Raw genomic sequence first — 17,867 nt, forward strand, 5'->3', positions numbered from 1 at the left:
TAATGGAAACAACAAGAAGAGATTTGCCAAAGCTATCAAGATTAGCAAGAAAAATATTGTCAATTCCTGCAACTAGTTCTTCTTCTAGCATTGCTGGAATTTAGAACAAAGAAGAACGTGTTTGAATCCATAAAAAGGTTGATTCATTATTATTTTTGCATTATAATTACATATAATATCAATTTAATATTTTTATTTTTTCATAAGTATTTTATTTGATAAAATTAATTATCCATAATTTAAATTGAATATTTTTGTATGCATAATATAGTAATTTTCATAATTTTAAAACTTCTTATAGAGGCTTAAAAAATTGAAAGAATGGCCATAATTAAATTTTATAATAGCGGGCTTGGGGGGCAGGTGAGGAATTTTAGACTAATGGGCGGGCGGGTATATTATTTTTTGAAAACTATGGGCGGATTGGGTGGGCAGGTTATTAAATATTGGGTGGGCTCAAAAATCCGCCCAATGCAGACCTCTAATAGTGTATACTCTTATAAAATCTTATAATTATTCCCCGAGGCTATTATCCTAGTTTGATCGAATCTCAATGAGATTTCTTTTGTTTTTTTAAAATTTATTGTATCCCCCTGTTATGTATTTATTATAGAATATTCTATTCACATATATTATAACTTTTGTAATTATCTAATAAATATAGTTCAATATCTTTATTACTCCATGTACTAACCCCCCCCCCCCCCGCTTTATATGTTTTTTAAAATATGTTTTTTAAAAATATGTCTTTTAAATTGTTTTAAATAGTTTAGATGTTTTTCATATTTTAATATTCATTACATATGTTGTTATTTTTAATTGTTAAATATATATTACAAAAAAATATAATTTAAAATTGCGTTGTTTTTTTAATATTAAAATATAAAAATTTGAATGGTTATTATAAATGTTAAGAAAAAAAAGTCACTATATTCAGAAATTATTTAAAAAAAATTATCATTTAATTTTATATTGATATCAATATTAAAATATTATTCCATATTACATAACGATTAGATAACGATTAATTGAAAACAAATGAATGATGTATGTGTAAACCAATTTAAGCAGTAATAATATTCGATTTTTCCAAAGCCAAAATATATTAATAATTTATCTCTTTAGGGAATTATACAACATATAACAGGTGAAATAATATCATGATAAAAATAGAACTGTAAATACTACATATATTGTGCATATTTATTTTTATTTTATATAAAGCTATTTTCAGACAGGTACGGTTTTAGTAATAGCTATTTTATCAATGATGAAAACTTTATAATCTATCCCCTTTGACCTCATTTGCAAACAAGTGATGTCTCAATTCCAAAGTTCGCAACATCATGCCAAAGACAATAAACATAGAGTAATATTGTTATTACATAATAGTTTTAAGCTTTTTTAGAAAAAAGAGATGGTTTCTCTGTATGGCATATCCGATGAACATCTAGTCAACCTCCCGGTTAAAGATTTAAACAGACTTTTAAAAGGGATGTCTAAAAGCGAAATGTTTAAGTTAAAACAGCGTAGGAGAACATTGAAAAATAGGGGATATGCGGCTAGCTGCCGCACAAAACGAGTCAGTGTTAAGGAATCATTGGAAGGTAACAAAACAGGCTTAGAAAAAGAAGTATGACTTTTTTTTCATAATTTTATTAAAATTTGAATTAAACAGAAATATCAATACTTATGATATACATAATCAGCAATATTATTTTTATTTAATGTAATTTTTATGATTCATTAATAATATTGATTTTATCATATTTTAAATGATTACAACAAAACATATTAGTATAATTGAATCTAATGTTTTACTAATATCTTAACTAATCACTGATCTATTTTATTATAAATTATATTTTAAATTATTATCATTTTCTTTCAGGTTGAACAAATTAGACAACACAATTCTATTCTGAAAGAAGAATTAAAGGCTATTAAAATGAAGTATGTAACTTTGAAAAAATTTTCACAAGAAAATAAAGTTATATCTTTTGTCAAAGTGGAAAAGAAGCCTTAATTTATATATTATGGCAAACCATTTAGTTTAAAAATTTGTATTAAATTATATTTTATAATATTTATTATAATATTTATTGACAAATTTTTAAAATATTATGCATTAAAGATGAATCTCATTTTTATTTTATAGATATAATACATTACTTTGTTAAAGACTAATTTTAAAAGTAGCAATTCACCCAAATGATAAGCCCCTTAAAAAGGATAGAGTAAAAGTTGGCATGACCCAAAAAACCCCACTCATGGGCTGGGGAAAAAGATTTTTATAGCTGGTTAAAATTGTTCAAAATATTTTACAAGTTGGCTGAAGCTTATATTGAGCATTTTCCTTCATTAAAAATCAGTTTGAAAATTAAAATAATTAGTAAAATCTTATTTTTTTTTAAAAATGACTTTACCAAAAAATGCTAATGTTGTAAATATTAGAGGTTGGCATGGACTGTCCAGTGTAAGGTTTGGATATTAAAACCTTTTTGGGAGCTTGGGCTGGACTGTAAGAGGTATCCTAAATAATTATTTTAATTCATAATGTAATGAAAAAGCAGAAAAAAATTATTATGTTATAAAGAAAGAGCATTTTCAGTAGCTGATGATAGGGCCTTTGACTCATTTAAAGCATGATATCTTTATAATATGTTCATTATATCATGTATTTTTATATGATCATAATTTTTGAATACGATTATATTATAACTTTTTTATTATTTAAGCTGAATAAAATGTATGTTTTGAATTTAAATAAAATGCAACTTAATATAAATATTGATTACGATTAGATTATGGTGGCCAAATAAACTTTTATTTCAGGTAATACACATAATTTTAAATTATTTTTTGGATATTATAATATTCAAACTCAAAAAATTTAAGCTTGGGTTGGGCTCTGAATTTTTTTTTATAATTTAGCCTTAAGTCGTGCTCAGGCCACAAAAAAATCACTTTGCAGACTTCTAGTAAACTTTACTTCAAAAAATAAATGTTATGATTGAAAAAGTAATATGTTACTCCCTTGTGAAACAGTGTTACTGGCTATTCAAAAAAGTAACTTGTTACTTCAAAAATATTATATATAAATTTTCATTTTATTGATTTTTTTCTCCATAGATAATAAAAATAAAGTTACTCAAAAATAATATATTGGTTCGTTTTGTAATCATTTTTTATTTATTTTTAATAACAATTGATTTTCAAAATTTTGATCAGATAAATAAGAGCACTTAGTTGACAACACAGCTTTCGCTGTGCAATATGTGCAACTGGTGCGGAGGATGAGAAGTTTATATTATGTTTAAACCTGTGCACCACCACGCTAATATGCTACCATTGATTCCTGACCATGCTGACGCCGCCCCCAAAAAGTGTAGGCGCTCAACATGCCACCATCGATGTAAAAAATCGGCGATAGTGGCCAGGCCGTATTTTAATTTTTTAAATCACAATTATTAATATAAAAATTAAAAATAAAATAAGGGACCTCTGCAAGTCTCTGATTTATATATTATTTATGAATTATAATAAAAAAAATAATATTAATGTGGTTTATTCCTTCATAGAAAGTGATTTAAATCGTTAAAAAAAAATTTAAATTATATGAAATACAAACAAAATATTTCGCCTACTATAAGAATATATTCTTACAATAAATTTATATAAATATAATGAAAAGCCAATAGACATTATAAAAAATTTAAAATAAGTCGAAATGGGCAAAATATTTTTTAAAGTTGTTAAAGGATCGCTACCAAAGAAATAACAATTCTGGATTCGATCCCAATTTCCCGGACCTATAATTATTTTAAAAAACGAGGATCCTGATCGAGATGTTAATAAAAGATTCTTCATTACTTTTAAATAAAATAAAATTTTTCTATTTTTTTTTCAACTTTAAAATGCATAAATATAAGGTTTCTAAATATTTATATGAAAAATTCACAATCCATATAACATTCCTAAAATATAACAAGCTTTCATAAATAAATAGATGGTACAAAATTTAGTGAAAATATTATTTGTATGCTTTTATGATTATAATTTTTCTCTTAAAATATACTTAATTACAATTTTATATTATAAATAAATAGCTATTGCACCAACCATAAATGTTCCTACCTACCAGAAACCTGCAGACCCGGGCCCGTATTTTAATTTTTTTAAATTTACCCGGGCCGGGCCTAAAAATTTTTTTAGGAAAAAAATCCGGGCCGTACAAATAGTACCTCTGCAAGTAACTGCTATATACTAAAATGTATTATAATCGACTATATTCGTTCATTAAAAACATTTTTATAATCTTTTAAATAATTTGAGATAGATTAATATTTTTGTAATTGTAAAAAAAGATAAGGAAACTCTTGTAGAATTCATCAGAGAAACCAGAGATATTTTATTCTAAATTTTGGTGTATCGCAACTGATGGCAATATCCTTTAATGGTACTCTTTTTTTCTTTTAAATAAATTAAAACATAAAAATTCACTAATAATCAAAATTAATTTTTACAATTTCTTATAAATATAATCAAGCAGCTCTTTTGGAATCAATACTTCTGTTAAAATAAATCATATTCAATATATGTAAAAAAAAATAGAAACTACAACAAATATCACGAAATTTTTTTATAACAAAATGATTTTTGTACAAAAAATACAGATAATTTTATTTTACATTTGCATAAAAAACATTTTTTAAAATATATAATAAATAAAAGAAATATAATAAAAATCCTTTATTAATACTAATTTATAATGAAATATTTATATAATTAATAAATAAATCAGTATAATTAATATTTTTGGATGATGTAGTAATGGCGTCTTCGTCTCAAGAAAAGGCCTTCATGGAGTTCACCAGTGAGTTTGCGAATACAAACTAATTCCTTAAAAAACGATAAAGTTAAGTTTCCCGAAGGTTGTTAGGGTAGGGGAAATAATAGGGATGATTATGTGGTCATGCGAAATTTCAAACAAGAATACTCAAGGTTTGATTGGAGGGGGCTAATGAGTCTATACAAGGGTAGTCCTAGATAAATTTGCTATTTTTTATTGGAGAATCTCATCAGGAATTTTTCATCTGATCTAAAAAGACTTGGAGGTTCTAAAATGGGCGATATTTGAGCAGAGCTCAATGAAGTTACATAAAACATGTCTAAATCTAATCATCGACCTTTACAAGAGAGGCAATGAATACTATTCGTAAATTTCCCTCAACCCTAGAACTGTAGCCAGAGAGCTCTCAAATAGTTTAAACAATTTCCTATGGCATAGGTGAGTTTATTTTGGTTGATATATAGATACAAATTGACCGAGGCATAAGAATTTTGCTAAGAGGAAGGAGAAGCACTATTAGGTGGGGTTTCTTCCATAAATATTATTAAAGCTTTAGGGCCCACTTATTTTCGGCCTTTGGCTTTGTTAGATTGTTATAAAAATAGTTTTTGTTTTCACTTTTTTTTAAATAAAAATGCCTTTTTTAAAAATTTTAGTTATAGTCGTTATTTTAAAAAATTGACTAAGTTCATGTTTATAGTGATATATTCCATACACTTTAGAGTAGAGGGGGATGGGCGAATGTGTAGGGAGAAATTTTTCATTACTTAAAATGAAATTTAGCAGAACAGGTAAATTGATGGGGTGGTGATTTCCCCTTGCATCCCCCCTTCCTACGTCTATATGTCATATTTAAATTAATTTATTGATTTCTGTAACCATAGCATTGAATCAAAACAGAATTATAAGGAAGTTTAATATTGAATAATTATATTGTATATTTACTAGTTCCTTGGTTATATGAGATGAGGGAGTCAAGGCAAGGACTTCTACTACCAAGAGAGGAAGGGGGATTTGATACAAGATCATATTTAATATTAGAGGAGGATGGGTAATTGAGACACTATAGTTATTTAATAAAATCTGAGCGAGTATTTTGATTTGGATTCCCCCTTTTATGCTATTAATTTTGATTTTTTCATTTTGCTAATTTTTTGATATAATAGGGGGGTCGTAGGGAATAAAACTTATGGAAAATAGAGGGTCAAATTATTTTAGAGATGGGTAGGAAGTAAATTCTTCGTGAAAGGAGATTGTCATTGGCTTCGGGGGGAGGGTGTAGTAGTCCCTGGTTCAGGATAAACTCTTCAATTCGTTGTTCACAAATTGATATCATTGGTTTCATACCCAACAGCAATGAAAGAATTATGTGTGACCCAGAAATAAGAATGATGAGATGTAAAAACCAACCTGTTGTAATTGTTAAACCAAATTACAAAGCCGAAGGATATTCAAATCTACTCAAGAAAAAAGAATTAAATTTCGAATGCAAATGATTTAAAGAAAGAGGAATAAAAAGGAATGATTATTCAAATTAAAGTTCAAGATTTTTTCAGTTTGTTTGTAAAACATTATGTAAATGAAATATAGAAAAGTATATATATATTCGAGGATATTTGTATAAACAGAGATCATGATTTTACGAACTTAATTATAATTTTTAATTTTAATTTTTTTATATTATTTTAATTTTTTTTAATTAATTTAGTTTGATTATATTTTTAACTTATTATTTAATAAAGAGTTAGTATCATGTTATTTTAACCTTTCTTTATTTGACAACGATTTTAATCTCTCAATGCTTTCAAAACTCTCAAAATGTTACAATGATGTTGGAGAGTGGAGGCGACAGGGCAATTTCAACAATTCAGTCTAATTAACTCTCCCACTAGCCTCAGCAATATAAATATCAATACCATATTGATACAGAGGTGCCTTACAGCGATTGATCCAGGCTTTAGAAGATCAAAAGTCAGTCTAATTAACTCTGAAAAGAGATTCTAAATAAAGGGGGAAGGGGATGTATGAGATGACTATCGACACTAAGACAAAGAATGAGAGCAATAAAACAATGGTATCAATATTAATGGTCGTATTTCGGAGAATTAGTCGTTTAGCTAAAAAGAATGCGTCACAAGAGATCGTTATACGTACAAGTGATCGATGTAGCTAAAACAATTTCGTTATAAATTTTTATTAAAGATATACGGTTGACGGTTATTTAAGTTGATAATATTTAGCAAAATATCAGGTTGTTGATTAACCAAAAAATCTTCATAAAGAGAAACGGCTTTTCGTCATTAGAAAATATATGCCGCAATCGAGCTCAATTAGAGATCGGATTTTATCAAAAGATACAAGAAATCATTATCGTATAAGAGATCTTAAGGCAAAGTGGATATATTGACAAGAAACCAGGATGCTATCGTTAATCGTTGACAAATTATAGCAAATTGCTTATCAAAAATTTAGTATAAGATAAAAAATCGAACAAGAAGTCGTGGAAACCATCGTTAGTGGTTTACCGTCATTAGTTACTAGAAACCGTTAGAAACAAGCAAAGACTAGGATAATGTGGGAGTAAAACGAGATATAATTAAAGGAGCTAGAAGAATGTATCGGGAACCATGCCTTACTCGCAGAATGGTGGGACTAATCTAAGTGGAAGGGTGTTGTAATTGTTAAACCAAATTACAAAGCCGAAGGATATTCAAATCTACTCAAGAAAAAAGAATTAAATTTCGAATGCAAATGATTTAAAGAAAGAGGAATAAAAAAGAATGATTATTCAAATTAAAGTTCAAGATTTTTTCAGTTTGTTTGTAAAACATTATGTAAATGAAATATAGAAAAGTATATATATATTCGAGGATATTTGTATAAACAGAGATCATGATTTTACGAACTTAATTATAATTTTTAATTTTAATTTTTTTATATTATTTTAATTTTTTTTTAATTAATTTAGTTTGATTATATTTTTAACTTATTATTTAATAAAGAGTTAGTATCATTTTTTTCTAACCTTTCTTATTTGACAACGATTATAATCTCTCAATCCTTTCAAAACTATAAAATGTTACAATTGTAAACAATTATATTTTATTTTATGGGTAAACCTATTTACGAGGTGTTATATTATACATAATATTTCCATTTTCACAATTTATACAATATCAGAGCACAATGATCAACCATACGATATAGCCAATTTTTTGGATAAAGATCATATTAGCCAAGAGGAAAGGCATATACTTTTTAAAAAGGTATTATAAATATGTATGATAAATATTTATTTAATAATAATAGATCTACCCCTCAATTATCAATACAAACTATATGAAGTTACAATTTCAAGACAACTATTTTACCAGATGATTGTGGCTAGCATACCTTATCCGAGATAATGGAGCATATTGAAATATTTGGCCCAAAATATGCTGGAAAAAAATTTAGTTAAGCGTAACAGTCTTGTTGAACTCCATTTCAGATACAAAGATGCCGGACAAATTATCACAAAAGCTGTGAACTTATGATTTCTTCAAAAGAATTAATTCAAAGCGATTATTTGATTCCCATTTCATCACATATTGATAAAAATATCTGTGAATGAGGGGATCACGAATTTACAATTAGGACAAATTCGTTGCTAAATATACAAAATATGCTGTATTTGTCTATTTTAACTTCGTTGCGAATTCTAGATAACTGTGAATGCAGGGTTACGTGTCCATTTGGATTTTGGAAGCTTGAATTCCGATAATAAAAATAATGAAAGTAATTTTCATGGTCTTATAAAATTTAAATCCTTAGGGGATTCTGCATTATAATAGCAGAATTAAAAATAATTCATATCTCAGCTCCAGGATTCAAAATGAAATTATTGATATTTGCAATATTATTTTAGAAAAATTAATTAATGAAATCAATTCTGCCCCATGTTTCTCAATTTTGGCAGATTCCATTACAGATATAGGCATTGAGTAGATGCCATTGTACGCACGATACATTGATATCCAAAATAACATTATTAAAGAAATATTTCTTCAATTTATTTCTGTTTCAAGCATTACTTGGTCAGCCTTAGCTGATATAAAATTTGAGATCTTAAAAAATTTAAAGTATAATTAATCTCATGATAAAATTATTTTTTTGGAAAAATATAGCTGAATATAAATTTAATACAGAGACAAGGGCATGATGGAGCTTATGCAAAGAGTTAGAATTCAATGGACTTACGATAAAAAGAAAATGCCCAATACTATTAATGTCTACTGTGCTGCTCATTTCCTCAATTTATCCATACTAATGTTTTATTTTTCCATATACAGGTATATGTTTAATTTTTATAATTCTCATTAATTTGAATTTGTGTATTAACTTAGAAAATAGCCATTAGTTCTAAATTTCTGAAACGATACTTTTAAGTAAGAAGAATATTATCTTAAAAAAACCTCCCTCCCCCTTTCACAGCAAATTCCTGTGTACGCACCTAATACTATTATATATATATGATTCAATAATGACGTAGTAATCAAAATCAATATAGTTAGTATTAAATTATATTCAATTCATTTTTATAATGTCAAATTGATAAAAGTTTAAAAAAATAAAAAAAAGCAAGGTTTTATATCTTTTTTTTCCCCACAACAAAATACAATTTCAAACTTTATTTGAAATAATTTGGCTATAATTATACCTTATTTATTTAAAGTTAAAATATATTAAAATATAATAATAAATTTCTTTGTCTTTAGTTGGTAAACGAAACTTTATGACTTTTACACTTATTCTATTTCACTTAATTACATTGACTAAAAAGTTAAAATAATCGCTCTTTTTGTTTGTTTGCGCAATATTTTTTAACAATTCAAAAAAACCTAATTGAGAAAGAATAATTTATAACAAAAAAAAATAGAAAAAATGGCAGGTAGAACTTTTGGTAGGTATATGAAGGTAATTTGCATAAATTAAAACTTTAAAAATTTGAGATTATATAGTGTTTATTAAATCTATAAAATACTAAATAGAACCTTTTATAAACTTCTTGACAGACGAGGTGAGGAAATATTTATAATTATCATTTTTATTTATTTTTTTAAAACTTTCATCTACTGTCTTTGGAGCTGACATAGTTATATTTTGATGACTTTATAATATATAATAACAAAATTCCCTTCTTTTCTTTACTTAAAATCAATGAAGGGAAAAAGATTTAAAGCCGCATCCATTTATGTAGAAAAAAAACGGGGAAATTTAAGGAATAATATTATATTTATAAATAAAATTGAGACAGATGCGTGTGACAACTGACAAAGACAATTTACATTTACATATGTATACATGTAATCAATGTAAAAGTAATACAATTAAATTTATATATCACTGATTTATGATTAGTTTTTATTTTATAAATTAGCACCCAACAATACATAAATGAGATTTCACTTGTAATCCAAATATAACCGATAAAGACATTAAAATTGCACAAGGGAATCATCATTTTATCATGACCGTTTTTCTACGAATTTTATTATAAATATAGAAAATAAATATAAGTAAAATGAAATTTAGTTTATTTTTCAAATTAAGAAGCTAAACAAAAAATCATTATTCCAATAAGGAATCCTAACATTATAATGAAAAATGAATTAATTTACACTAAATTATTATACTTCATAAAAAAGTTTAATTTCACAAACTTTTGAATTTTATGCAGACGAAATATTGGAAATTAGTTGATGACTCGAGGGTGAATAAACTAAAATCGTGCTGTTTTTTGTTTAATTCTGAGAACTTGTATAGGTCAGAACCCGGCCTAAATTTAAAAAAAAAATATTTTCAAAGCTCCAATCCAATTTAAAAAAGTCTATTTTAGTCTGATACTTTATTATAAAATATTGATTTAAATTAAATTGAACACTTATATATACACTTTTGAATTAAAAATATCTTTAAAAAACAAATAAGGATACATTAAAAATTAAATTAAAAAATATATCTAGATACCGGTTTTATTTTAATTTTACGCTTGGCCTGGATTTTAAAAATTTTATTATTTCATAACCCAATCCGTTATTTTTAAAAATATGTCATTTTTGTTGAATTTCATAAATGGTATCAAATGAGAAATTGGGCTGTTGGACAGGCCTGCACCTTACAGGTGTCTGTTTTAATTTAGGGTTTTTTAATATAATCATATTTTGGGTCTAAAAAGTAAAATATAATTTTTTTGTAAATATATATGTCGTAATATGGAATCCATTTAGATTTGGAATCCGTCAGTAAGAGCGATTTATATGAAATAAAAATTAAAATTAATGAGGAAATTTTTTGAAATTGATAGGGTAGGTAAAACTCTACAAGTGTTGATATACATTTACCACCAAATTATATTTTTTAATTTTTAAAATCGGCCTCAGCAAATGATTTGAAATTAAAGAATTCCTAATCTCCAAGGATTCCATATCCATAAGAATAGTACATATCTAATAGAAAAAAAATTCAAAAATTATTCTCATTCACATTTTGTCAATAAATAACGTTAAACGATACATAATAAACATATCATCTGCGTAACCATGCCTAAATTAATAGTGTAGACGGGTATGGAACAAATCAAAATGAAAAATTTATGTCATGAGGAGATAATCCCAAATTCATGAACAATTCATCATCCATAAGTGACGTCAATAAGGGTCAACTTGAGTAATTTACTCTACTATCGGGGCACCTTAATTTTAAGGGGTAATAATGGTGCCTCTATTAATCAGTTTGCAAAGAATGGACGAGAGATGGTAGTAGTAAATCGTGATTGTTTTAATAGTTGAAGTTTTTGTTTAAATAAATTTAATTAATATATGATTTGATATCTATTTAAATAAAATCTCATAGTTATTATATATTCTTCAGTTTTTAATTTGTTAAAATTGCATTGTAGATGTAATATTAATAATAATTATTATAACTAATAGTTTTCCAGATTGAAGAAGCAGACGATTTATTTTATATATATGTCGGTCATGTCAATGAGAAACTTTATGTATTTTCAAAATCAAGGAATTCAAAACCATACCTCTTTCTTTCGGATATTAGATTTATGGTTACTTATAAACCAAAAAAAAGACAATTATTTATTGATTCTAGAGGTCACTTATGATAGTCAAAACTGAAATAGTTCAGCTTCATCCATTAAAGAGGACGAATTTTCAAAAATTAGCTAATTATTGATTGTTACATACTATTATAAAATGTACATATGCATTATATTTTATTTCCCATGCATAAATATGAATTAAATTTTAGGTCTTAAAAACATCTGTCTTCGCCCCTGAAATTCTGGAATCAAAATACATCGACAATCCGCTGTCGCCCCACTTTATGTTTATAAAAGAATTGTGATATTTTGATCTAATTGAGCATCCCTCCGAATAAACATAGGAACTGGTCAAAATCTCAGCATCAACCTCTTTTTATAACAATTAAGGATTTCTATTCGACTATCTACACGTTGTAATATTATTACATCATCTCTTCTCTATAATGCCCAAGTTGAATATAGATCTCATTCATTACTTTGCTGATTTTCTTTAATTTAAATTTGTGAAGAAAAAATTCGATGATTCGACATTCTTCCCTTTGAAAATATGATAAATTATATTGGGTGATTTTGATTTGTTGATTGTATTTTTTAAAAAATGATTCCTTTTAACAATGTCATTATTGGTTCCTTACTATGGTTTTTATAAATTAAATCGTAAAATATTATTAGAATATTTTATTATATATGACGAAATTCATGTGTTGTTAATGTTTTAGGTAAATTAAAACAAAACGATTTGAAATAGTTCTAGAGAAATGAACCAACGAATTTGATGTTATTTATTTAGAATTTATCTTTCAACTCGTTGAAATAACCAACATAATATATATCTCATTTCTCTATAAACATCTGTTGGTTGTGTTATAATTCCGAACTTACTCAGGGTGTTTAATCAGTATTGGGAGAGCAATTTAAGAATTATAGGTTTGTTAAATCTTTCTAAAATTAAATAAAAGATTAATTCTAATAATAATGATGTTTAATTACTTACCCTTGAGTACCTAAAATATATATGTCATTTCGCTTAATAATTATAATTTATCAAATTGTATGTTTACCTTTTCTTTATTAACTCTTTCCTTTGGTTTTATTAATTTTATTTCCAAATATCGTTCGTTAAAAATAATAACATAAATTTCGCAGAATCCAAAATTATTCAAAACTGAACTTTTTTGAATTAACAATGTATATATATATATATAAAAAAATTAAACAATTTTCGAAGAATTAAATATATAAAATTTGCATATTTGAATATATATATAAAATTTATAGAAAAATATTATGTTCAATTTAAGATTATTTACATAGACAAATTACCCCAAAAATATTATCTTCGTCTACCATTTATTTATGAATAATCACTTTTCAAAATTAACATTCGAATTTGCATATACAACACCTCCTTCCTTTAGATCTCCCTTGCCCCCGAAGTGTTCGCTGATTCAACCATATTTCGCATCGGTAAATTCGTATTATTGTTCGCTGTCAACTCTACACTGGGACAATATCGTAACTTGTGTCCTCCCCCACAAGCCCAACATTCCACTCTCCTTCTTGTGTTATATGGTGCTATCCTGTGAACCCCTCTCGTTGGCGTCTCTTGTAGCCCATCTCCATATCTTTGTTTGGCTTCGTTCCTAGCGGCTTCTACCCATCTGTTGGACTCTTCTGAACCGTCAACCTCTCGGATCTCTATCTTCATTATTTTGTTACCCACTCTAACATAGGAGGCCATCTAAATCAAATACTTTATACACATATATATATATATTCTTCGACTTTCTTCTCTAACTCTTTATAAAATATAACTCTCCTAATTAAGTCTAACATCCCTTTTATTTCCTACAACGTATGATTCTCCTACTACGTCTATCATCACGTTATTCCTTTCCAAATTATGATTCTCCTACTATGTCTATCATCAATTTATTCCTTTCTAAATTATGATTCTCCTACTATGTCTATCATCAATTTATTCCTTTCTAAATTATGATTCTCCTACTATGTCTATCATCAATTTATTCCTTTCTAAATTATGATTCTCCTACTATGTCTATCATCAATTTATTCCTTTCTAAATCTTCGTATATTTCTCATTTCTCTCTAAGGCCTTAAGCTTCTACACCTTACTTGCTTCAGGTGCCTTGTAAAGGTTCCTTCTTGTCCTTCAATCTTTACTTCTACTTTTTTCTTTCCTATATTTTTGCTTATTACCCCCTTCCCCCATTTAATAGGCCCATCAAACAACAATACCCACACCAAACTTCCTACTGGAAATCTTTCACTCTCTGCTTGTTCTCTCCTTATCACTTTTTCCTTTAAAAAATCTAATTCTGATCTCGTCTTTCTTCCTAAAAATATTTCCGCTGGTGACTTTCCTTTTGCTGTTTCCGTACTGTTGTATGCTAACAATGATAACCACCATTGCCCTTCTCCATATTTTGCCTTTTTCAACCAACTCTTTACTAAAGCTACCATTCGTTCAGCTTGTCCATTGCTTCTTGGGTAATATGGTGGTGATAATAAATGTCTAATATTCCACCTATCACAAAATTTATCAAATGCTCTACCTTTAAACGCTGGACCTCCATCTGATACTATCGTCTTCATTAAACCATATTTGCCTACAAAATCCTTTATCTTGTCTAAAGCTACTCTTGTTGATAAACCTGAAACTTGCTGACAATCTATCCATTTTGAACCTGCATCTACCATGATAAAAAATCTTTTCTTCTCATATTCTAAAAAATCTACGTGTATTCTTTCGCATGGAATGTCTGTCTTTGGCCATTTATCTTCCTTATTCTTTGCTGGAACATTAGCCCACATGTTACAGGTTTCACAGCTCCTTGTTAACTCTTCTATTTCTTTATTCATCTTAGGCCACCACATATATTCTCTTGCTTTATTTTTCATTCTTTCTATGCCTTGATGACCTGAATGTATTACATCTAAGGTTTCCTTTCTTAATTTATTCGGTATCACTAATCTATATCCTCTCAATAAACAATTGTCTTCTATATTTAATTCACTCTTAACTTTTTTAAACGCTTTATCTTCATTTTTCCATTCTATATCTCCTTTTAAACAAGCTTTAATTCTTATTAATTCTTCATCTTTTTGGGATATCTTATCTACTATATCAAATGTTATAGGTTTTTCTCTTGTATCTATTCTCACCGCTCTTATAATATTACAATTTACATTTTCTTCTTCTTCTATATATTCTAAACTATTGATTACTGGTTCTATGTCTTCAATGTCTTTATTAAACAATCTTGATAAAATGTCCGGTAAGCAATTTTGTTTACCTTCTCTGAATTTTATTTCAAAATCGAAATTACCAACTAAAATTAGCCATTTTTGCAACCGGGGTGAAATCATAAGTTCCTTATTCTCTTTTTTAAATAAATCTACCAACGGTTTATGGTCCGTATACAATAAAAACCTTTTTCCTATCAGATATTCCTTACATTTCGTAAGCCCGAATTTTACTGCTAGAGCCTCTCTTTCTATCGTTGAGTAATTTTTCTCAGTGCTATTAAATCGTCTCGATAAAAATAAAACAGGTTTCTCCACATTATCTATCATCTGCAACAAAACTCCTCCTATACCTTCATTAGAAGCATCTACTGCTAAAATAATATTTAATTTCTCATTAAAACAACTTAAAATAGGCTTCTCTACCATCTTTATTTTCAACTTTTCGAAACTTTTCTCCTGTGCTTCTCCCCATTCAAACTTTTTATTTTTCTTTAATAAATCATACAACGGTGTAGCAATTTCTGCAAAATTTTGAACAAACCGATGATAATAATTTGTTGCTCCTAAAAACGCTTGTACCTCCGCTTTATTATTCGGGGCTCTCATATTCATGATCTTATCTATATTCTTTCCAATTGGCGTAATCTCATTTCCCTTTATAACATGTCCTAAATACTTTATTTCTTTTACTCCAAAAACGCTCTTCTTCAAATTAGCTTTTAACCCATTTTCTACTATAATATTTAACACTTTAACTAATCTCGAATTGTGTTCTTCTTCTGTTCTACCAGATATCAAAACATCATCTAAATAATACATTATTCCTTTTATTCCTTGAAATAACGCCGTCATCGTTCTTTGAAATATTGGCGCTGATATTTTCAAACCAAAAGGTTATCGACAGAATGCAAACAAACCTCTATGAGTTGTAATCGTTAGTATCTTACTTGTCTTTTCACTCACCTTAATTTGCAAATACGCATTCGAAAAATCAATCTTTGAAAACAGGGTGTCTCCTCTTAAATTCGCTAGCAGTTGTTCTATTCTAGGTAGTGGATACTTTTCATTTATTACGCACTTATTAACTGTTACTCTATAGTCTATACACAATCTTAAACTGTTATCTGGTTTTCTTATGGGCACTAAAGGTGTTGCCCATTCACTATGCACTATTGGTTTTATTATTCCGTCTTTTAACCATTTATCTAATTCTTTATCTATCTCTTCTATCCAAGAAAACGGTAATCTTCTTATGCCGCAAAACTTAGGCCTATAATTTTCTTCTAATCGTATATCTACTTCAAAATTTTTCAGAGTACCTAATTCTTCTTTAAAGACTTCCTTATACCTATTCAAAATAATCTTTATTTCTTTGTCAAAAATATCTTCAACAACATTCTGGTCTACCATATTATTAATTTCTTGTTTAATTTCGACTGAATTTACCTCTATAGTCTTTATATCTCTTGTTTTCTTAATTTCTTCTAAGTTGCTTCTATATTTAATCAAAAATTCTGGTGTTCGATTTTTAAGTTCATCGAGAACTATCTCTTGATTGACTCTTAAACAAGGTAACTCAGTCTTCTCTTTAACCTCACTTCTTATTATCTCTTTAGTTGTTTTGTTGTTCTCTTGTATATTTTCGAATAAAGACCACCACTTATAATCCGGTCCTATCTTCTTAATGTCATTCCAACCTAAAATTGGTTCCGTATTTATTGTCGTTATCCATAACTTTATTTCCTTCTTTATATCTATCAATTTTATTATATAAAAACCAAGAATTTTAATCATGCTCCCATCTATCTGTCTCACCTTTATTTTCTTTGTGATGAATCTATCTTTTGAAAAATATTTATTAAATTCTTTTACACTCATTAAACTAATTTCGGCTCCTGTATCTAATAAAAAGTTAATTTCCATTTCACCTATATTTATTTTAATCCTAGGACATCTATTTTTCCTTATAATATTTTCCAACTCCATCTTGCATATGTTTTCTGTTTCGAAATTTTTTTTATCATTTATCTTATATTTATTCAAATATTCTAAATCATTTATATTATTATCATTTATTCCTAATTTACAATTAAATTTATAAAAATCAGATATACTATTACTATTATAATTTATATACTTATTCTCTCTTTTATATAGTCATCTGTTACATGTTTCCTGAACATGTCCTTTTAGTCCACATTTTAAACATATTAAACTATTATCTGCAAAACTTCTACAATTTGTTACTAAATGGCCTTTCCGTCCACATCTCGTGCAATTTAAATGTCCAGTTAAATCACATTGCCTCGAAATGTGTCCGAACTTTCCACAACTGTAACATTTAATTGTCCCTACATTATTTATTTGACTTATATTACTTTCTTTTCTTATAGCGTTCTTTATTCTTTCTAAATCTTTATTTTCCAATCTTATTACCGAAGTATTTCTACCTATTATTAATCCTATCGAGAAACTTAAAATTAATAACAAAATTATAATTATACCTATATATTCAAAAACTAAACTTAATAAATTAATCTGTGTAATATACATTATAAAGTACTCAATAACCACTTAATTAATAAAATTTTAAATAATTTAAAAACATTGTATACATATAAAATTACTACTATCATAAATAAAAGT

The 17,867-nt window shown here is 27.1% G+C and overlaps 1 protein-coding gene across 1 annotated transcript; it reads left to right on the top strand.

Moving 5' to 3' along the window:
* Positions 1–1,231: 1,231 nt before the first annotated feature.
* On the top strand, positions 1,232–2,772 carry LOC135931513 (transcription factor MafG-like). Its single transcript, XM_065468684.1, has 3 exons — positions 1,232–1,369; positions 1,409–1,633; positions 1,892–2,772. The coding sequence occupies exons 1-3, from the start codon at positions 1,319–1,321 to the stop codon at positions 2,024–2,026; spliced, it is 411 nt and encodes a 136-aa protein (XP_065324756.1). The 5' UTR covers positions 1,232–1,318; the 3' UTR covers positions 2,027–2,772.
* The last annotated feature ends 15,095 nt before the right edge of the window (positions 2,773–17,867 follow it).

Source organism: Gordionus sp. m RMFG-2023, chromosome 1, assembly GCF_954871325.1.
Source record: "Gordionus sp. m RMFG-2023 chromosome 1, tfGorSpeb1-WG-v2, whole genome shotgun sequence".
Lineage (NCBI taxonomy): Eukaryota > Metazoa > Nematomorpha > Gordioida > Chordodea > Parachordodidae > Gordionus > Gordionus sp. m RMFG-2023.